The sequence below is a fragment of the Euprymna scolopes genome, chromosome 39, assembly GCF_053919585.1.
Source record: "Euprymna scolopes isolate OS-2025 chromosome 39, ASM5391958v1, whole genome shotgun sequence".
Lineage (NCBI taxonomy): Eukaryota > Metazoa > Mollusca > Cephalopoda > Sepiida > Sepiolidae > Euprymna > Euprymna scolopes.
The window spans coordinates 30203657-30228491 of record NC_136520.1 but is presented as its reverse complement, the minus strand read 5'-3'; the positions used below and the strand labels follow the sequence as shown (position 1 = coordinate 30228491).

The 24835-nt window shown below is 33.0% G+C and overlaps 1 protein-coding gene across 2 annotated transcripts in view; it reads left to right on the top strand.

Moving 5' to 3' along the window:
• LOC145263700 (transmembrane protein 106B-like) overlaps window positions 1-24835 on the top strand; it is a 123247-nt gene that overhangs the window by 97099 nt on the left and 1313 nt on the right. For both annotated transcript variants that reach the window (XM_080120649.1, XM_080120650.1), the window contains exons 4-6: window positions 9905-10070; window positions 14733-14923; window positions 17874-17927. In XM_080120649.1, the coding sequence (XP_079976775.1) occupies window positions 9905-10070; window positions 14733-14923; window positions 17874-17927 (411 nt within the window). The remainder of the gene's footprint in view (window positions 1-9904; window positions 10071-14732; window positions 14924-17873; window positions 17928-24835) is intronic.

Genomic DNA, 24835 nt, shown 5'->3' with positions numbered 1-24835 from the left:
TTTGGCACATAGAATATAGTGTAAAGATTTGCGACCACTTCCGTTGTCTTCCCCAGATTATTTTATACTATATATTCAAAAAAGCAACTTAATTACTAGACCACCATCACTACCCTTTTTATAGTTATAAAGAACACATTAACTATGTAAACAAATGGAAGCCAGACAACGAGCACTAAATAAATATTTTGTTTTTATTTGTCAAGCTGTGATTTATTTATATACGATTACAGTGTATGATTCCAAGGTTATTATCAAGAAAGCTTCTGGAGCTAACCTCTTTCCAGCTGTTTCAATATCCAAAACAATAACTATATCAAAAAATCTTTTGAACTAAGCAACTCCTAAATCCAGCTCTTGACCTTCTCATAGTGGAAATGTTTGTGACAGACAGCAGAAGGTGTAGAAGGCAGGATATTGGCATTTTGATTCGGACCGTTTTCCTTTAGAAGCACCTTCCTATTTTGTTTTTCTATCAGGATCAACATACAGAAATTTAGATGAAATGTAAACAAGCATATTAGTTGATGTCTAATATCGATTGTTAAAATTGATGTCTAATATCGATTGTTAAAATTGATGTCTAATATCGATTGTTAAAATTGATGTCTAATATCGATTGTTAAAATTGATGTCTAATATCGGTTGTTAAAATTGATGTCTAATATCGGTTGTTAAAATTGATGTCTAATATCGATTGTTAAAATTGATGTCTAATATCGATTGTTAAAATTGATGTCTAATATCGATTGTTAAAATTGATGTCTAATATCGGTTGCTAAAATTGATGTCTAATATCGGTTGCTAAAATTGATGTCTAATATCGGTTGCTAAAATTGATGTCTAATATCGGTTGCTAAAATTGATGTCTAATATCGATTGTTAAAATTGATGTCTAATATCGATTGTTAAAATTGATGTCTAATATCGATTGTTAAAATTGATGTCTAATATCGGTTGTTAAAATTGATGTCTAATATCGATTGTTAAAATTGATGTCTAATATCGATTGTTAAAATTGATGTCTAATATCGATTGTTAAAATTGATGTCTAATATCGGTTGTTAAAATTGATGTCTAATATCGGTTGCTAAAATTGATGTCTAATATCGGTTGCTAAAATTGATGTCTAATATCGATTGTTAAAATTGATGTCTAATATCGATTGTTAAAATTGATGTCTAATATCGATTGTTAAAATTGATGTCTAATATCGGTTGTTAAAATTGATGTCTAATATCGGTTGTTAAAATTGATGTCTAATATCGGTTGTTAAAATTGATGTCTAATATCGGTTGCTAAAATTGATGTCTAATATCGGTTGCTAAAATTGATGTCTAATATCGGTTGCTAAAATTGATGTCTAATATCGATTGTTAAAATTGATGTCTAATATCGATTGTTAAAATTGATGTCTAATATCGATTGTTAAAATTGATGTCTAATATCGGTTGTTAAAATTGATGTCTAATATCGGTTGCTAAAATTGATGTCTAATATCGGTTGCTAAAATTGATGTCTAATATCGGTTGCTAAAATTGATGTCTAATATCGGTTGTTAAAATTGATGTCTGATATCCGTTGCTAAAATTGATGTCTGATATCGGTTGCTAAAATTGATGTCTGATATCGGTCGCTAAAATTGGTGTCTGATATCGGTCGTTAAAATTTGTGCCTAATATCGGTCGTTAAAATTTGTGCCTAATATCGGTCGTTAAAATTTGTGCCTAATATCGGTCGTTAAAATTTGTGCCTAATATCGGTCGTTAAAATTTGTGCCTAATATCGGTCGTTAAAATTTGTGCCTAATATCGGTCGTTAAAATTTGTGCCTAATATCGGTCGTTAAAATTTGTGCCTAATATCGGTCGTTAAAATTTGTGCCTAATATCGGTCGTTAAAATTTGTGCCTAATATCGGTCGTTAAAATTTGTGCCTAATATCGGTCGTTAAAATTTGTGCCTAATATCGGTCGTTAAAATTTGTGCCTAATATCGGTCGTTAAAATTGGTGCCTAATATCGGTCGTTAAAATTGGTGCCTAATATCGGTCGTTAAAATTGGTGCCTAATATCGGTCGTTAAAATTGGTGCCTAATATCGGTCGTTAAAATTGGTGCCTAATATCGGTCGTTAAAATTGGTGCCTAATATCGGTCGTTAAAATTGGTGCCTAATATCGGTCGTTAAAATTGATGCCTAATATCGGTCGTTAAAATTGATGCCTAATATCGGTCGTTAAAATTGATGCCTAATATCGGTCGTTAAAATTGGTGCCTAATATCGATCGTTAAAATTGGTGCCTAATATCGGTCGTTAAAATTGGTGCCTAATATCGGTCGTTAAAATTGGTGCCTAATATCGGTCGTTAAAATTGGTGCCTAATATCGGTCATTAAAATTGCACAAAAAGCAGAAGTATCAAAATTTTCACAAAGGTTTCAGACCCGTTTTGCATAAAACTTAAACAAAATATAGGCCATATTGCCCATTCTCCAACATAATCACTTTAACACACCGGTTTCTGTTACATCATCAAAGTTAAGCAATGTTGGACCTGGTCAGTACTAAATGAGTGCTGTAGGTGCTCTCTGCTTATCTTGGTATTGCTCCCAGTCATTCTGGACTTCTTTTGGAATCCAGCAGTGCTGACTTGGGAGAGGTGTGGTTTGAGATTGCACAAATCTTGCTTTACAATTGCACAGCCACTTTTACAGAGAGTATCCATTGTCTTTCAGGGTTAGACCTACTATGAAAACCCATTCATATTCCTCGAGGTTGTGTTCCGAAATTCACAATGATCTAAAATTCATAATGATTATTAGTTTAGGAGTGAATCCTGTACATACAAATATATTAACATACAAACATACCCAACTTTATATATATATATATATGTGTGTGTAAGATTTGTAGGAGAGAACCCCATCAAAGTTCTCAATTATAAAAGAAATGTCATTATTAAGAGTGCAATATTAATTTATATATATTTTGTGCTACAGAAGATCAAAAAAAAAACAAAAAAAAACGTTGGTACCAGTGGTTTCAAATCCAACACAAAGAAGATCAGTCTCTGGTCACCTATTCTGAACTCTCTTCATCCTCTGTTTATATCTGGTTCCCTGGAAATGGCGTCCCACATGCACATAACTTTATATATAAATAGAGATCACTAATGAAAGAAGATAATTCCTTAGATCTGAGTTGGATCTCTTAAAATTTAAGAAATCAAAATCTAGCATTATGGTTACCTACTCCACAGTATCTACTATATATATGATTTTTACAAATGCACATTTTAAGCGGTAATTTATGGTTTAATCAAGGTCATTCCTATAAGAGGCCAGGCGATTATGTGACTGTGGTTTTTTTACTGGAGTTGTGGATTTTTCTTTTATACCTTATGCAATCCTATACCTATGTACAAGTCAGATACATCCTAAGATAAAGTACTGCCATTTGCAGAATTTCCGCTTAGAACATTCTTTCTCGAGAAGAAAATCGACTGAAATCTTGTGAGGGGTTATCTGTTCTCTTTCTTACATTCTCTTTCTCACAAGAGAGATGTTACTGCTCTCAGTCTTTATCATCATTTCCATAGAAAATGCTCAATTGAGCTCCCATTTCTAGTTCCTCCTTGTAAAACATTCACAACATAATCTCGTGGAACACCTTACAACAGGACTACTTCCCTGCAGGTTTCAACATTGACATCTTCAAATCCAGTGTCAATAGATACTTATAAACCATGCATAAGTAATCAAATTTAGTTTGTATCATTGGTTGTTCCTCATCTTTCATCTGGCAATCATTCTTTCTCATTAAATTTGTTCTCAAATGGCTTTCAGCCTTAATGTGTTGACTTAATCGTAAAAAAATAATTTATACAAAAGTTAGAAACAAAATGAAAATCCTTTTTGTCAAATGGAAGGTGTTTCAAATCCCTTAAAAACCGTGTTGACTAGTAATGTTGTTATGAAGGTGTATTGCAGTAAATAAATATCTCTGCAACAAATGAAATAAAAAATTATGTGACTTTACATACTTAGTGTGTTATTCAATTTTGATTTGTTTAGATTACTTGCTTTTTTTTTTTTTGCTTTTGCCTCTGGTGAGGATCATGAAATCAAACCAATACAGAGTACATTAACGACAAAAATGTTCTTGCTATAAATTTTTAAAAATTTTTTGGTTTGTTTGTTTTTGGAGTAGTGTTATTTATATACTTCCTTTTAAATGGTTGGTGCTCCTGCATTTACCGACCTTCGGTTTCCATGAAGTTGGCTTGGGCTCGCTTGGCAGCTGATGGAAATAACCAGAAAAAGCTGGCCGAGCGTTCCTCAATTTTTAATGAACGCGCTGTATGTTTTTATCTAATACAAATCTATAAAGACTACTTTCTTATAAATTGGAAGAAATAAAAAGAATTATTTTAATCGCGCAGGTTAGGGTTGGATTAGATACGTTTGTAATTTTATTTATTGTATTTCCATGTTTTTCCTGTTTAGCATAATTTTCTCGTAGCAATTTAATGTTTCGCGATCGGCCGCTTCCAGTTATTCCTGTCAGTGGCTGAGCACATACGGAAAATCTTTGTGGAAACCACGGGTTGTTAAATACAGAAATACCAAATTATTTAATGTTAACTTGGTTTTAACATATGGTGATTTATTAAAATTTAAATTCAAAAGATACTAATTCACAAATTTTTCCAAAATTTTATTTGCAAAACTGTGCGAAAATGTAAAAAAATGTAAAAAAATTATGACCATAATGAAATGGCATAGTGTTGCTCCATTAAATGCCAACCAACATTGAGTTTTCCTGCTAAATAATAATATATATATAAATAATAATAATTATATATATATATATATATATATATATATATATATAGGTAAAATAGTTATCCGCAAATATGTTTTGCCACACTATAGCTCATCAGCGTGGCTGACTATACTAGGATTCGAACCTACAACCACATATCCTATAATTGGGTGCATTAAGCATTATGCCATAAATGCCTTATTATTTTATCTATAAATAAAAAAGTATATATGTGTATAAGTACATATACTTATACATGTTTTTAAATGTGAGACAATGATGTATATGTAAAGGAAGAAAATTCTCTAAAAAAAAAAACTCAAGGGGGCGAACTCGTACCAATAAGTTTTCACTAAAATTAAAAACAAAAATATTATGACATAACTTGATAAAGCGAGAAACTAGCACCTCACATAATTTCGGTCAGGCATTTGTGATGTGACACTTAATCCATACAACTATAGGCTCTGTGGTCATGGGTTTGAATCCTAGCATAGTTGGCCACACTGAGGAGTCGTAGTGTGATGAAACATGTGTTTCTGGATAATGATTTTATCTATAAATGAACAACAAATATATATTTGTACATGTCCCTTACTGTGGGGTTATAATATACATGTAAAAGAAGAAAATTCTCTAATGAACCGCCCCCTTAAGTAAACATATCAGCAAATCTCCTCACTAACGTAATGTACTTGCAATAACCCTTATCCCTGAGTGGCTTCCGGGCCTTGATAAGTGGTGATCACTGTGTAAAAAAAAAAAAAAAAAAAAAAAAAAAAAGGGAGTGAACTCATAGCAGTAAAATTTATTACTAAAAAATAACAAAATTATATGACCCGCGCGCACACACACACACACACACGAACAAACACACATATATGATGGTTGTTCCAAAAGTAAAGCCTCCTATTTTTATTTAACTCAAAAAGTTGAAGAGATATGAAGACGGTAGTGATAATATCAAAATGAGCTACTTTTTGTGCTCCAGAACTTATTTTCAACATAGTCTCCACCATTCTCAATGAACTTTTTCCAGGAATTCAATGACACATCTCTGCATGTCCATGACAGGACTTGCTTTTTTAGAGTCTCAAACTCTCAATATCTGCACCAGAGAGATTACACTTTCAAGTCATAAATGCATAAGTTCAGTCATCATAACAATGCCATCCCTTCTGATCCATTCGGGTGAAATAAAAAATAGGAGGCATTACTTTTGGAACACTGTTGTAATTTATTTTTAATCAATATTAACAATGACAAGGATAGTGATCCTAAATCTCTGTGTTGTATCTCTACTTGTTCCTGTTAAGGTAGGTATAGCGTTGGAACCTCTTTAAAACTTCAAATACATTATAGCTAATTTTAGTGAAGTAATATGGTGTTATGAGCATCGTGAAAAAAGATGGTGTTCCCCTTTCAATCTCAAATAACATTGGGTCTTCCTGCTAGTGTGTGCATATATATATATATATATGTATGTTGGGACGATTAATTAGAATCAGGAATCGGAAAAATCAGAACATTTGAGGGTATTGGAATCGGTATCAGAATTGAAAAAATTGTGCTTATTGTCGATGCCAAAACGATTCTTTTGTCTTTTTTATTTGATTTTGTTAAAAGCAAAATCTTCCATTGCTGATAAAATAGTAAAAATATTTATTGATTTTAAACTACCAGTAAAACTAAAATCGAGAGAACATACCCCACAAGTGTAATTTTACGTTTAGGAAAATATCTGCACATTTAACATGTTTTTATGATAATGGGGGAAAATAACAATTCTATAGTTAAATATTTAGAGATTTGTAAAGAATTGGAATCGGTAATTGTATCGGAATCGTGAATTTAGTACAAATTCGGTAATAGTATTGGAATTGGGAAAAATATTGGAATCGTCCTATTACTAATATATATATCTATATATAGAATTATAGATAAGAGAAAGCAATATATATAGATGTATTTGTCAATTCAATAAGGAGAAAGCATCAATGAGTGGAGGTGTTATAAATGCTATTTATACCTAGCTATTTCAAAGCCTAATGCTTCTCATCTGAAGAGGAGAGAAGGTACAATATTACATACAATGCAATGGGACACTAGCTAATAGTATAACTTGGAGAGGGATATTAAAATATCTTGTCTACATCTTGATAGGTCTACATTTAAACAATCCTTCAAAACTTCTTTACCCCCCCTCCCTATAATGTGTGTGTGCATGTGTTCTGTTCTAATTTATTGTTAACCAATATTATTATTTTGATCATAATAATTATCAGTGACAATCAGAAAAAAAAAACATGTGCAATTAAAACTTAACAAATGAATGTGGATTAAATTTCCTTATTTTTGGAAATTATGTAAGATGTGATGTCATGCTCATGAGATATCTCTTGTCAGCTGTTCAAGGGAAGAGAAATCTCTTAGAGAGTGAAAGAGAAATCACGTGCATGACAGAGAGAGAGAGACACGCACACATACATACACACACATTAGATAGTTCCAATTGGTTGAGTTTGAGTAGATGTTATTTGAGGTCAATGTAAAACTATGCTTGTTGTTAGACACAATTATATGTATTTAGTGAAATGACCTGATTTTTATCAAAATAGTCTCATTGTTTGACCATTTACATTTTATGCACACACACACGCACACGCGCACGCACGCGCGTGTGAACCACAACTCGAGCTTTCTTCCTCTCTTTCTTTCCTTAATTCATCTTCTCTTCTTTTTTCCCTTGTGTTGCAACCTCTCTGTCTCTCTACTATCTGATGCCTTTCTTGATTTTCCTTCCTTCCGTCTTGTCTTTCTTACTCTCTCTCTCTCTCGGACACTAATTCTTCCTCTGCCCTCACTCGCTTTTACTGGATTTGCCTCTCTTCCTCTTTCTGGCGCACACACACACACACACACACACACACACACCTCTTCCTCACTTATTTTTGTTTATCTCTCCTACTCCTTTCCCCCACCTTTCATCTTTTTTCATCTTCCTCATCCCCTCCTTCCGCTCCCTGAAGTCTCCTCTCTATCCTCTTCTTCATTTCCCTTTCACATAATTTCCTTCTTTCTCATCTCGTTTTCCAGTTTTCCTCTGAACACTCTCGTTCCTTTCACATTTCTACTAGATCTCTTCCCCTACATGTGTGCATATTTCTCTTTTTCTGGCACATACACATCTCTCTCTCTCATCCACAAATAAATATATATATATATGTGTGTGTGTGCGCCTGAGAGAAGTCAGGAAAAATATATTTTACGTGTATATGCTTCTATACCATTACACTCTGTGTTTAAAAAGAATGCATCCGCTATAGCTGATTGGTTAGCTGTCAACATAGGTTGCTACATACCCTCCAAAAAATACAGCAGGAATTGGAATACACCCTAATAAAGCCTGATTGTCACAACTGGTGAATTTCAAAAATGCAATCTGGACATAAGAACACGTTAGAAGAATGATATGCAATAAAATTCTGGTTTAAACTTGGTAAAAATGCTGCAGAAACGTATGGAATGCTTTAGATTGCTTCCAACAGAAACTGAGCAGCCAGCCATCAACCCGAGAGTGTCATATACTCCGTTCAAAGTTTAAAGTAGAAGAACAGAGGCTTGGCTCCCATGAGTCTTGGTGAATAACAAACAAGGTTCTGAACAGATGCACATCCTCTGTCCCAACTATCATTAACAGACCTAAGGTGAGTTCGTCAGCCTGGTAAAGCCAAATGCTGTGCATTAAACTCAACCCTATGCAATCAGGGTCACCTACCTCTCGAATTTCCTCAAAATACCAAAAATAATCTGAGCAACATCCACATATCTATTTGAGAAGTTTTGCTCGTCAAAAACATTGATGCTAGCAAAGCAACTGATCCTGACAATATTCCAGTCATAGTGCTAAAAAAACCGCAATCGGAATATACACCCATTCTTGCAAAGCTGTTCAATCAATGCCTAAAGGAAAGATGAAAGATCTGTTTTCTCTTCTATGTACACACAATTTCTTATGTTGTGATTTGGTTGGTGAAAACAGTTGCCTCCAAAACTGATGCATTAATATACAGGTGATCAAATGGTGACCTTAAATGACACATTGCAGAATTATGCAAGTTTTGTACATTCTGGCTTAAACCAGACCAATGATCGACATGAGTTTCAGGTTTGACCAAGGATATGTAATTTGTTGGCAAGACTGAACTATCTGCAAACTCATGAACAGGCATTAAATGAAGGAGCTTGCATATGTGTATTACTAATTTTTACCCAATAAGACAGTTTGAGTTGAGACACCAATGTACAGACTGATGTTTCCTCTCATCTCTTATCATTGTTATGGAGAACTCAAAACAAACTGAGACTATATTACATTCCTACGAATGTAATATAGTTTGTTCTGAGTTATAATGTCAACAGCTTGCTTTACATGTCTCCTCTGTCCATATATCCCAATGAAAACTTGATTTAGATTATTGCAAAAAAAATGAGATACTTCTTAGTTATTAGATTGGAAATCGAAATATTGAATTTCAATTAAAACCAATGGTATATACTTAATTGTCATGTCACAGTAATTAACATATCCAAAAATTGTATAAAAAGTAAAAAATTAATTATTAATGAAAACAGTTTTCAAAGACAATTAGCGAAAATTGAGTTTTGCTAAACTGGCCTTAGTTTTCAGAAAAATCATCTCCCTTGTTACAGTTGGCACTCTCCGGTTTCCTTTTTAGCAAAACATAATTTTTGTTACTTGTCTTCGAAAAAATTTTCATTAAAAATAATTCATTAATAAATAATATGAAGAAAAGTCTAATTTCTGCATTTAATCAATCTTATCTCTTTCCTTTTCTCTTTCTCAACATATCTTTTTTCTTTTTTTTTTTTTTTGTTAATTTTGCTCTATTTCAAATGATTCACAATCAGAAGGTGAGGGGGTGTAGAAGACTTTTGTTTCATCACTCGCATTTCTGATTTACCACTTTTAAAAACAACATTTACCAGATAGAAAAACTGCAAATAAACATTCCATTTTCTAATATATATTCCATTTTTTTTCTCCTTCTCTTCTTACAGGGCTCAATGGGTAATGCTGTCCATTGTTGTGTGTTCCATTGTTGCATCTCTTATCCTCTTTTTCCTGTTTCCTCGAAATGTACGTGCCATGAGCAATCAACCTTACTTACAGCCGATAGAGTTAAATATCAACGTCACAAACCAATATGTCTTTGTCAGTTTTATGGTAAGTAAATGTGTATCCATCATTGTAAAAGCAAAATATAGGTTCTTCTTTTTACCAAGGTACTTCTCTTGCATTTGTTTCAGTGTTACATTTTCATTTACTCGTGGGTGTATAAACATATATATATTAGCCTGGGTGCCCAGCATTGCCTGGGTGTTTGGAGGTGTGTGTTGAGCAAAAAAAAAAAAAAAGTTGGTAGTGGCAGGCAGGCTCGAACCTGTACCGCAAAGGAGGAAAAGAACGTGAAAAAAAAAAAGTGATATCTTTGCTGTTGCGTCCATCGCCAAACTGGAAATGGCAAAGGTTTAAATTAAGGCTAGTCAGTCAAAAAGAGGGGTGACTTTCGTAAATATCGGCATAAAAAGCGACCCCCTCCTTGTAGGAAAGTGCCCAGTTGAAGGTGAAGGAATTAATGTTTTTAGCCAATTTTTCTATATTTATCGTCCGAAGAGTAGAGCTTCAAAACGATACCAATCTTATGAAAATCCGTCGCCTCTGTCGAAAATTTTAATCAGACATACAAACATACATACATTTAAACAGACAAGTGAGATTTATATTATAGAATAGCGGGGGTACCCGGCGTTGCCCGGATGAGAAACACAGGGGGAGGTGGGGGGGGGGGGTAAAAAAGTTTTGGTATGTAGGTAGGATCGAACACGAAGCCCTGAGGTGAAGTTGAAAAATAAAATGTGAAAAAAACATGGCACGTTAACCTATTGGCCAGGAAGAAAGTGTTACTGAAAGATGTTTGAATTTATTTAAGTAGGAAGAGAATTGACAGGTGCCTGCACCTAATGACTTAATGAGGTCAAGTGAAAATCGTGGAGTTAACATTTTCTGCAAGCGTTATGACGACATAAACAATAGCTAGTCAGCAGTTAACATTTTTTGTGGGACAGTTTTTAATGAGGTCAATAACTCTGTTTGTTTTTAGTACCCAACTTTGGGGAAAGCCAGCTCCCCGTTTATTCGGAGAGTGTCCAGATGAAAGCAATTGTTTGATATGACGCTAAAAAGCTGACAGAGACCACTGGGAACTGCTGATTCGAGTCCAGTTTCGCTTTTTATACTGAAAAGCAAAAGATACACGCGACGATCTAAAACGGTCTTCTCGTGACGAGCGGTTCTATGCATGCGCCAGATGACGTCCTGACCTGATTTACTTTAAATATTTGAAAAACTGAACAAATTTCATGTACGTCGCGTTAGGTCAGTTGATTAGCGCGTTAGTTCATTATCTAAATGTTTTGGGTTCAAATCGTGGTGTGAGATGTCTTCTTTTTTTTTTTTTTTTTTTCGATTTTTTAAATTTAAATATTAAACCAGTGTTATTTAAACCATTTTTCACGTAACGTTTGTTTTTCTGTTTTTTTTTTTTGCTTTTTTTTTTTTACTTCGCTTCTCCACCCCCGACCACACACCCAAAAACACCAGGGTACCCACCGATTTTTTTAATTTTAATATCGAAACAGGCTTATTTAAGCCATTTTTCACGTATTCGTTTTTCTGTTTTCATCGTTCGTTTGCCTTACGTTAGTTTTTTTTGTGTTTTTTTTTTCAATGTTTTGATTACCCCCCCACCTCGCTTAAGTTTTAACGTTGTTTTCTTTTTTTACTTCGCTTATAACAAACAAACCTGGTCATTGACGACAATGTCGTCGTCGTAACGCTTGACAACTTCCAGGCGTGCACCTGTCAATTTGGTTCTTAAATAAATTCAAACATCTTTCAGTAACTCATTCTGACTGGCCGATTTTATTTTCAAACTTCACCTCAGGGCTTCAGGTTCAATCCCCCCCCCCCCCCCCCCCGGGTTCTTTTTTATTTAACACCACACACACCTCCAAACACCCGGCAACGCCGGGTACCCCCGCTAGTACTTTAAGAAATCAGTCCATTTCTGTAGGCTGTTTTTGAACCCAGTCCACGATGGTTACTTTTGCTAGTACTTAATAATGATAAATTTAATAGTTAAGAATCTTGCCGGTCCTGGATATGACCTTAAACTATATCCAGTTGTGAGGTCCCAGCTTGTGGGCTTTGGGGAGTGTGGAGCCACCCTTTAATTGCCATTGCTCCCAGGTTCACTCTGACCCGGAGTGGTAGTACCTGTTAGGGTCCCAACTATCGGTTAAATAGAAACTGACTTGAAAACAACAAATATATTCTATTAAAATTTTTTTTCTTCCAAATCACTTGATTCGGCATTAAATAACCTGAAAAGGGTTGATATGCCGTAAAACAACCAACCAAAGAATCTTGCCAAAGTTATTACATATTATTTATACATTACATTTACGCATGCACACACCGATCCTTTTTATCCTGCGTAAGTCACCTAGATGTTCCAAACATGGTTTGTCCCATGGAGTGTTTATACACTCCAATACAAAAATATTTATAGTGTTATTATTTTGTAAAATATAGTTATTCTGCTGGTTCGGGATATATCTACAGTCCTTGTTGTAGCTTGTTGATATTAATATAAAATAATAAAATAAATGATAACGCTAAGGAAAAATTAAGATATTACATTAGCTAAGCTCATAGTTACAAGACTGAAAGAGTAATAAGTTGTAAATAAAATAATAATCCCACCATTAATTTAAAAATGATAAAGAAAATACCAAAACATTAATTCCATATTAAATATTACAGAGTAGCCTAATAATACATAATATGCACATATATCTACAAATTTTCATTCCCACTGGAAAAATACAAAAATCTATAAATCATAAAATTATACCTACATTAGTTAGTTGGGGTGACTGGGTACCCCAGAAGGACAAAACGACATGTACCTTCTAGGAAAACTGCGATACAACTGCGCTATACCGTGTGTGCTATACCTTCACTGAGTCAGGAGAGTACTGGGAGGGAGGAAAAGAAATAAGTTACCAACTAGGGATTATGAACACTTAAGCAAAATTGGAGTGACAAAACACCCCATGGGATTAACGCAGAGTTAAAAGTCTATTATTTAATACTAGCGGGGGTACCCGGCGTTGCCCGAGTGTTTGTTTCCGGGACGGGGGGGGGGTTAAAAAATGTTATGGTAGGTAAGTACGAAGGATCAAACCCGGAGTCATGAGTAAAAGTAGGAAAATAAAGTGTGAAAAAAAACAAAAAACATCTGCAACGTTAACAGTTCGGCCACTAAGAAAAGTCCATTCCAGTTGTTTAGGAAAAAAAAAAAAAAAAAAAAAAACGACTACGGTAGGTCGGCGCAAACGTAAAAATATAATGTGATTTGTCCAGCACGCTAACCACTACGCCACAGAGCACTGCAGCTTAGTTTAGTGATTTTAAATAACTTCACATGAAAGAACTACGAAGCCAAACCGGTGTTCTCTTCTCAACTGTTCCTTGTGAACGATTCCCAAACGGTGTTAAGTGGTGGCAGGGGGAGGAGGAATTTATTAGAGAGAAAATATTTTACCACTTCCATTGATCTTAACCAATTTTGGCCGTGACTTCTCAGCAGAAAAAGTATAGAAATCTAAGATTATCGAGGAATTTGAGAAATAATAAGCCTATAACACACCTCAGATATTGTTCTGCCGTTTGTGCATATTATATTTGCATGAAATATCTTGATTTTTAATCCTATTAAGGTCAAAATCCGACGGGGGAAAAAATGAGTTCATTTTATTTATATAGAGATAACTCAAAATTTGATGTAGAGCAATTCTTTTCTCTAATTTCTTTTCTTATGTGATTTTATATATATATATATATATATAATTATTTTTTTTACTATAATGATTTTCATCAGATAGATGAAAACATTTCCTTTTTATTTAATTCATATTTTTTAATTCATCCTGTTTATTTATTCATATTATTGTTCTTTTTAAATTTGATTTCTTTTATGGAAATCACTTCAGGCAAAGCATGAAGCCACTTGATGTAAGGAGCTAAAAAAAATATACTTCAAGGTAAAAAAAAGCAACAAATGTTAAGTGTAAGATGGAATAGATTTTGGCCCAGAAAACAGTAATTCTTCGTCCTGTCAGAAACATTGCAAATGGAATGTGAGAACTAAAGGACAAAATAAGGGAAGCAAGAGGTACGAGATTAGGTAACTTGCTCCAAAACTATATTGCTCTATGGAAAATAAAAATCTCATTGTTTCATATATTTTATTTTAAAAATATTTCTTAAGGAGAGGTTGGTGGCATGCAGAAATCTGGTGATGGCTGGGACCAATTGCTTGATTCTGTATGCCAAAGATTTTATTTTTTATGGAAATCACTCCAGACATATGATATGAAGCCACTTGATACAAGGAGCTAAAAAAATGTTTCAAGCTCAAAAACTAGCCATCGATAAGTGTTATATGAATAGATTCTAATCCAGAAAATAGTAATTCTTGCCCCTTGATTAGAAACATTGCTCATTGAATGTGAGGACTAAAGGAAGCAAGAATAAAAAGTATAAGTCCTAGTACTGAGCAATATTATGAGAAAGGAAATAGTTTCAATATGATTGAATGATTCCCCTCCTTCCCTCTGCATGTCACTGTTTCATATTTAGGAATCCCATTTAATTGTTTTGAATGTCTCAATTCCCCATTCTGTTCTAGTAAAGTAAATAAACTTAAGGACTTGTTTTACTTCTTTATTCATTTTAAAGATTTTTGCTTGTTTATTTCAGAATCGATACAACTTCAGCAATGAAAATTATGTCCCAGTGTCTGTAACGGGCGTAACAATGGCTGTACAATACGACATGAGAGTATTAAACAAAGTGGTTAACACAACAAATTTAGTCATCCCTCATTTGTCTAAAAAGGAATATCACGTGGCTATGAATCTTACACTCTCCGGAGACGAAGGTTATCTTGCGTAAGTAATATCTTTTCATCTATTGGGGACTAGCCTGGATGCCCGGTGTTGTCCGGGTGTTGAGCAAAATGAAAAAAAAAAAAAATTTTTTTTAAAGTGGTAGTAGGCAGGCTTGAACCCATACTGTGAAGGAGGAAAAGAATGTGGGGGGAGGAAAGTGACGTTTTTGCCGTAGCGTCCATTGCCAAACTGGAAGTGGCAAAGGTTAAATTAAGGCTAGTCAATCAAAAAGAAGGGATGACTTTCAAAAATATTGTTAAAAAATGCGACCTCCTCCTTGTAGAAAACTGCCCAGTTGAGGATGAAGAAATTAATGTTTTTAGCCAATTTTTTGCTGTTTGTCGTCCAAAGGGTCGAGCTTAAAACGATACTGATCTCGTAAAAATCCATCGCCTCTGTCGAAAGTTTTAGGCATACATACATACATACATACATACATACATACATTTAAACAGACAGGTGAGATTTATATTATAGATTTTATTGAACACAATATATAGTAATGATTTAGAAAGTTAAAAAAATAAAACAAACTCCTGTGCCACCACTGAGAATCGAAACCAAAACGTTTAGCTTACAATTTAATTTTTCCTTTGATAGTTATGCCTGAGCTTGTTGCAAGGCTAAAAATTAAAACATGAACCAATAGCTATTACGTTACGCATGCATGTTCGTAATGCCATTGTTCAACTAGCAAATTCCAATTTTTTTATTTTCACACTTTTGTACCGATTATCTATTGGAGATGCTTGAAACAAGAGTCCATTTTCATTTTAATTTTTGTAATAAAGAGGATGAATGCAGACAACATGGTGGACATCACTGATGCAGATAGTCATCATCATCATCATTGGCATGATGGTTTTGATATCATATCATGCTGTCTACCAAGCTCCAGGCCCTGTCCTATAAATATAATGCTGCATCCCAACTACTTCAGCAGAATGTGCTTCTACAAACTTACATTTTTACCTCCTTAATATCTCTGACCAATGCAACAAGCAACAAAATTCCCCTTTGCTATAGAGGTGCCTAATAGTTCCTTTCCTCAAACTGCTTGCCTTTGGAATTCCTTCTATGCACCCTGTTTCTCTGTCTGTACAAACATACAGAAAATTAAATGTGAATAAACATCTTGTTGCACAGTTCCTTACTTAGTATACCCCTAAAATTTGGCCTTAATTCAAGTAGACCTTTTATATAATTTGGTGGCCTAGAGTGAATAAAAATTTAAAAAAAAAAAAGTTTCTTTTTTTTGCATCCACCATTTTAAAACTCTTTCGTCCATTTTTTGAGAACATAGTATGAATCCATTTCACTATGCATGCCAAGTTTGGTAGATACCAAAATTGCACAGTGTCAACATGGTGATCATCACTGACATCATAGTTTCAATCAGTCATAGTCTCCTTCTTTAAGTCTCTTGACAAAGTATTTTTTGCAAACATGCAGATAAATATATGCACATACATATGCATACACATATTTATTATTGCTATCGATATGTTAATTTCAATATTTTATTGGATCAAGAATAAGTCCTCATTTTAAGACCTATCTAAATAAAAAAAATTAAAAAAATAAGACCAATTGTATGTACTGATGAAATAGTCTTTGATTTAAATTATGACCAACATCCAAATTTAGTATTAAGTTTCGATCTAAATTATGGCCAACCTCTCTTATTCATTTTGATCTCCCGATTTATTGGAGAGGGACCTATGCTTTCAGTGGCGTCCGTCTGTTAGTCCAGACAATTGCCAGATAACCGTCTATTAGTTTTTCTTGAAATTTTGCCACAAATTGTATTTCATTAAATAGATGTGCACAGTAAAAAAAATTTTTTTTACAGAAATTCTCATTGTGTCCCCAATGGCTCAAAAGAGGTAAAAAAAAAAAATGCCCCAAAATATGTTTTGCCTCATAACTTTTGATCCATCCATTAAATTTTTCTGAAACTTGGCCAAAATGTGGATTCCATTGTTCTGTTCAGGATGGGTGACCCTGGCAAAATTCTGGTTTTCATCCCTGGGGACTTTTAGTGCTAAAAACGCCCCTTTTCATGGCTCCTTTTTCAAATTTTCAGTACTAAATTGAGCTAAATTATGATTGAGCTCTCCTATGTATTTGCAGTATTAAGTTATGATCAAAATTATGGCAAACTACTCATATGGATTATTATTACAAAATTATGATCTTTTAGTACAGAATTTCTGTCTAAATAATAATTCATCTTTATAATCAAAATTATGATGGACCACTTATGCATTTTTATAAGTTGTAATCTACAATGTGACAGACTTCAATTATGTATTTATAGCATTTATTTATGATCCAGATTAAAGCAAATAACGCCTTAATATACATTTTAATAAGTTATGATGTAAATTCTGAAAAAATGTTTACTTTGTAGTTCAGTTGTTTTATACATTCTTCAAAATTATCTTGATAGGTTGAAAGGATTCTTGTTCAGAATTCACCCATATTATTAAAAAAAATCTGTATAATGTACATACTCGTAATGAAACAAAAATATCATATTCCAAAAATTATGTAAATTGATCAAGTAGTTTTATTTTTATGTAAGAAAATCAAATTTTATGAACGAGAAGTAACTGCCTTGCTTGCCATTTAAAAAAATATATATTAGAAAATAAAGTAAAGGGGGATAACTCCACAATGATTTAAACTTACTCGATCTGTGTTGTAATGCCTATGAATTCCTATTAATCATTTAAAAATGATTTTTTTATGAAAATAAAACTACTTGATCACGTTACATGATATTTGGAATATGATATTTTCATGTTGTCATGGGTACATACATCATACAGATTGTTTTATTTTTATTTTTTTTATTTTAATATAGAGAGAATTATGGACAAGAACTGGTTGAAAGATCAAATTTACATTTGCATTTCTCTTAATATTTTCTTTTTTATTTTTTTAGAAAATTCTGCAATGATCCTCGGAGATGGGTCCATGATATGTTTATGCAATTTGAGTAAGTAATTTATTTTTTTCATTTTCACATGTGCAATTATCTTTTTATTTTTATAAAGTTAGATATATGTAGAATAGGGCAGATCGATTTGCAACTTTTTTCAGAACGTCAACATGGCACTGGTGATGATAGTTGGGATTTGATGTGATAAGAACATATACCAAAAATTAGATTCCCATCTTGAACAGAAAATTGAGCATTTAATTTTTCCAGAAAGTCAACATGGCACTGGTGATGATAGTTGGGATTTGATGTGATAAGAACATATACCAAAAATTAGATTCCCATCTTGAACAGAAAATTGAGCATTTAATTTTAAAAATCGTGTTAAAAAATCCTTCATTTTCATAGCATTTTTCCCAACACTGACTTTGAAATTTCACTATTTTTATAAAATATTCAATTAAAATTGATATATTTGTATGAAATACATTGAAAGAAAAATAAATACATGAATTTTAATTATGAATCACAACTAGCAAAATATCTCCACTTTTACTGCATTGATTAAACAAAAATTGTAAAAAGAGCTAATTAGCAACTAAGTCTTTTAAATTTCACAATTCAAAAAGATATGTGGAGATGTATTACACAATAACTTGATACAAGTTACAGAACCATGTATTTTAATTTTTTATTAGAGGCAATAATATAAACTTATAATAGAACTAAATTGTTCTGTATAATTTCTTTTTGAGGAAAATGAAGGTCTAGTTTGCTGGCACGATGACTTCGTAATAATGTGTCTATGTCTAGCTTCCTGCCCATATACAACTTTTTGAGAGAAAAATCAATCAAATTTGACCAGTGTGTGACTGCAAAATTGATAGCAGTAATCTTTTTCATTTTTTTTTTTTTTTTTTTTTTAGTTGTTCACTATTTCTGAAAAAAACAATATAAAAAAAAACAATTATTTGAAAACACTTATTTTTTATATTTTTGTGATGTAATATGAATAAAACTGACTATTGTTTGGGTAAATTAAGAAAACTAATGAAATTTAATGGATAAATATTTATTTACCTAATGAACAAAATCGTTTGAATGCCCTCTTCTCTCACATCCAATTCATCTGAGTTTATCATCGATATTGTATTTTTTGGAAGTAGTGCAAAAGCACTATATTTTGAACAGTTTAAAACGGTAATTTGGATTTCAGTTAACTGTTTTGTTCTCTGAATCATTAAAATATACTGTTGTTGGTTAAAAAAAAATATTGTCGGTTTTGATCTCAAACCAACTAACTGCATACACTTGGATGATAAATTTGACCAAAATGTTTAATTAATCATAGTGTTTGAGGATAAACAACTCTAGTCCATAAACACATTAATCTTGTGGCTTATGTTAGCCATCTTCCTTGATTCAAGGGCCCAATTTTATAAGTTAACTTCTCCACAAGAAATGCCAACAGCATACTCAAAAAGTAGCCTCTGGTCTTCACACTTAAATTATTTGTTTCTTCTTCTGTCAGATAATAATGATCAGGATGGACACTAATTTTTTAGAATTCTACTTGAGGCAAATCTTGATAATTATTGATACAAAGTTTCCCCAAAGGACCAGTAAATGTTGTTAGGCTTTGCATGTTTAATAATAGAGCCAGATTACATAATAAATACCAATATATTATTTTATTTTCCACAAAAAAGGAACATAATTGCAGGTAAATCTATAGAATTAATTTTACCTCCTTGTTAGGAGGACAAGTGCAGTTTATGTGCCTTGTTTGACAATTTTCTGTCTTGCACTTTACTGCAAATCATCACATCTCAAGACAGAAAGTTTACAGCTACAAGAAGATATATCAAACAGTCTATCTAGCTGTTCCTTCATTCTTTTCACTTTGAATGCTGCAAGAGATTTCCTGTCAATCTTTTTGGCCCTCTTATAGCAAAATATATCGACCTTCTATCCTATATAATGTTATCTTAACAAGAGCAATTGTGGATTGACTGCTTACCGAATACTAATTATTTCCTTGGCAATTAACTTAGAAATCTCACTATTTTTTAAGTGGGGATAACTATTTTTGAGGAAATGACTAAACTGGATAACTTGTCGTGAAGTTGGGGGTGCTGTTTCATCCAAATGACAAGGTGAACCAGCAAATTTTGTGGACCACGGGTTAAAACTGAACGTCGTGCTTTACTGACATTCTAATCTGAAACGTAAAATAAATAAATGAATTATAACTGACGGAAACTGTATTAGGCTATCTTCCAGTTTCATACGTAAAAAAATAAGTGCTAGTTATTAGAAATAATGAAAAACTTTGTAGAGTTGAATTAGATGTATTGAAGAGAGAGGACCAAACCAAATCAGAGGCATAGTAGTGATTAGTTTAGACATTTTTGACAGATTATAGCTCCTCCTTCGATAACATGAATTTACTCATAAAGAGATTCATTCTTGCTGTAGCTGTGCCATTTTAAACGAGTGCTTAGTGTTTAGAGTTTGAAAAACCAGTGCTTGTGCATCTATGTTACTATGCTATTTTTAATAGTATTTTCAAGTTGAATTTAATTTTTATGAAATTTGTTTAATAAATTTTTAGGTGAAAGTACAAAATAGTTACAATACAACCTCCTTCCCATATTAAGAATGGCTTTCTAAATAGCAATTATTTTACCACAATAACATAGATGCACAAATAACGAAAAACCTTTAAAGGAATTTCCTTATTTACTCGTATAAATCTTTGTGGGTTATCTGATTTTAAAACTATAATTTTAGAAGAAAAACACTACTTAAAAACAATTACTCCCTAAAAATAAAAAAAATAAAAAAATTTGACACTACTTTTCTGCAAAGTATTTTTTATTAAGTAGAAAAACTTGAAAATTTACGTGGTTATATTTTGTAAAGAATGTGTAGAATAAAATTGTATGGATTATTTTTTTATTTTTTTTTTTAATATAAAACTGGAATATTACCATATTTTAATAAAAATTTCAAATAGAATTTGATGTGAAATATTAGGTTGGTGCAAAAATAATGTTTTTGACATTTATTTGAACGTCAAAAAATGTCACCTAAAAAATGTCAACCTAATAGAAAAACAAATTAAAAAAGATAAAACAAATATGTTTAAATTCACTACAGATACTTGAAAGAAAATAAATATATTTTAAACAAGTCTTTTTCGTTTTTCCTTTCAAAATAATTAAGTTTAAATCGTAATGTTTTCAAATTAAATAATAAACAAACGTTAATTTTAATTATCAATAATGAGCGTGTTTTGCGAGGGTGAAATCTAAAAACGTTTCCACCAAAAAAAACGTTCCTGAAATGAAAAAAACGAACTTTGGTCGCTATTATTTAAAAAACATAAGTTTGCCTTTTCACATAATATTTATTTTATTAATTCATTATCCTCACTTATTCTATTTAAAAATGTTCTAAATAATGATTCCAGTTTCTTAACAGTACGGATTGTTTTGATGACGGGGCGTTCTTGACAATTCACCGAAAAGATTTTAATCACTTCAATTTTTCAACTTTTAAAGCCATTTCCTCAAGCAAAGATAGCGATTTGGAGAAAAATATTTTGTGTAGGTCTTTTCTATGTCAAACCCCAACTATCATCATGATTGCCTCATCGGGGTTTCAAAATCGACCTGCCCTAATGTACAAGCTGGAACGATAAATTTGTCTCCCCCCTAAAGAAAACAACACGGCAGCTTTATTTTAAAACTTTTATTGAAAAAAAATAAATTCAGGTAACTTGATTATGTAGTAGAGCTGACATCTATTCAATGTAGCCACCTTCAGCCATAATCACCGCCTCGATACAGATCCAGAACTGGGAGCATGGCTTTTCCACAAACATCAGCGGGAGCTCAGCGAAAACTCCCCGGATGGCGTTGATTAGGCTGACTTTGGTGTCGTGAAAGGTCGTGTTGGTGATGTTCTCGATGTATGACCAAACAAAATAGTCCAGCAAATTCAGGTCGGGGGAGGAAGGGGGCAGTAAGAGAAGGGTACAAAGTCGTAGCATTCCTTCTAAAGCCAAGCTGGGGTCTTTTTGGACTTGTGAGACAGCACTGACTGAGCTGCCACACTCAGGGTCTACCAGCGGCCACCTGATTGCAGCAGGAGATCACCACACTCTTCAGCACATCCAGGTACACTTTGGTGTTGAATTTCAAACCAACTTCAAAGAATGGAATGATGGACTCTCACTCGAAAGGTGGAATGATGTGACTCTCACTTGAAACCATACCAAAGGCCATAACCATGGCCAGAAACTTTGTTGAGCTGCACCCTCAAGCGTTAAACCATCCGAATTTACATTTTGAGGGTGCTGGCAATGGTCCTGTTTCATAACTTGGATTGGTAGACAGCATAAGTTGTACAGCGGTGCATCTCCAGTCTCGCTCATTGAACATTGTGTCACTTTCAGACATGATAGAAGGCTCCTATCGCTCTTGAGATTTGTACACAACTGGCCAATTAATAGATTGCTTGCAACAAAAAAAGAAAACCCCTTTTTATCAAACAGAAATGGAATCATGTCATCTTTTCTAGGGCAACAATTTTATCATTCCACCATGTATATATTTAAATGTACAGGATTCACTCCTAAATTAATTTACTGATAATTATTTTAGAATACATTTGCTAGCCGTAAAGGATCGTAATGTTTTTTTTTGTTTTTTTTTAGTTTAATTTTATGCAAAGAATTTTTGTGAAAATTTAACAATAAGTATTAGGCATCCATTTACCAAATTTCAGTTAATTATTTTTTAGCATTTTAAAGGAATTTAGGGGGTCATTGTATGGGAACACCTTCCTATTTGAAAATTCAAATACAGTGAAATCTCACTACTATACCACGCGTTGGGACCAAGCAAAGGTGGCATAATAACAAGGGTTTGTAAAAACGGCCTTATTTCCTCAAATTAAAATAACGGTGGATTAAATCTGAAAAATGAATGAATAAAAAAAACATGGAAAAAATTAAATTCGAAAACACAAAACACAATAGTGACAAAGTAGCAAGATTATAGAGGTAACATAGTAAATTCATTTTGTATTGAATTTTGTCGAGACTGAGCAAAACTGGCATAGTAGCAAGATTTGACTGTATAAGATAAACATATTTCCCAATTAATTCTTTGATATGCTCAACATTCTCAGACCAACAAGTCTGTTCTTTATGCTTTCATTTTGTCTCTACATATGAGATTCTATCAACATGATACTTGCGCACAATTCTGTAGTCTTCAAAAAATTGTAGAATGTTTTGTCTTTTTGTCCACTTCCAACATTTTCTACATCCAACGTAAGCTTAAAACTCATCTCATTGTACCCCGGGGATTGTTTGTATCAGAAAACATTGGGATAACAAGTTCTTGATCGTAACATTTATATGTTTTGAATCTACATAAACAACCAAATCAAGCATAATCATGTTGACACACTGGTTCTTGTTAGATCACCAAAGTTAAGCAATGTTGATCCTTCCCAATACCAGATGAGTGATAATTTGGGAATACTAGGCACTGTACATATTCAGGTAAGCTGGTTCTATAATACTCCTGCCTTGCAAAGTTGCAGGTAACTCTTGGGTAAGGTGTAGCACCTGTAATCCTCCTAATATTCTGGATGATTAGCATACAGGATGTAGATGGGAGTTCCTCCGTCATGGTGAGGGCAATGTATCTAGGAAATGGGGGTGGGGTGGGAGCTCTGTTGACTGAGCAAAAACGGCATAGTAGCAAGATTTTACTGTATTTCAGATTTTCAGAGAATGGCAGGTGTCCTATAAAAGGTATGTCAATCAGTGCTATATAAATTATCTAAGAAAATTTGCGCTGCTTCCAGCAAAAGGTTCCTGTTGTTCATGGCTGCAATAAATGAGTATGTAACTATGTAGTGTTTCGGGGCATTGAAGGATGCAGTATTTCACCCGCCAACAATGGATACAGTTTGTTCTATGCTTCCGCAATTCTGATGTGTAAAAAAGATTTATTACCATTTATTACTGTGCACGCAAATAACCCTTATCCTAGAGTGGCTTCCGGGCCTTGATAAGTGGTTACTTCCATGTTAAAAAAAAAAAAAAAATGTTTCTGAAATCATGGGAGCTGTACTGTTTTCTGACTTTCCATGTTCACATGAAGATCAAAAGTGTGCTTAACTTGTTATTGCTGATGGTTAATAATTTTGTCGGTGTTTACCAAGTGTCAGTTGTTAGACGTAAGAGCTTCAATTAATCCAAGCTCAGAGAAATGAGGCGTAGAGAGTATGGCAAGTGTCTAATGGACGTTATATCAATCGATGCTATAGCAATTATTTAAGGAAATTTACATTGTCTTACAATAAAAGACTCCAGTACTTGTACAGTTTAATAAAGACATTAAAAATGAAAATATTGAGGAAAAAAAAAAAAAAAAGGTTATATTGTATGTATCCGTTATGGAATGAAGTTCTCTGAAAAAAATTTCGGTACTTGTACAGTTTAGTCAAGACATTAACAAATGAAAATATTGAAAAAAGGTTATATTTCACATATCCGTTATGAAACGAAGTTCTCAAAAAGAAATTCACTTAATTTCATCAAGTAATTTTTTTTTTTTTTTTTTTTTTACAGCGAAATAACAATTTGTTATGATACCGAGCAAAAGGTTCGATTTTTAGGAAGAAAAGCTAGTATTAAAGATGGGAGGGTGTGTCGGTGCTTTAAACTGAGTTATCTCCCCATAGCATGTTAAAAAAAAATTCAAAGATGGCTACCATCAACGTGCTGTCATAAAAATGTGTTTTTCCGCTGTAAAAAAAACAAAAAAACTACTCGATCAAATTAAATTAAATTTTTTTTCGGAGATCTTCAGTCCAACACGGATACATACAATATAACCTATTTCTCGATATTTTCATTATTTAATGTCTTGATTAAACTG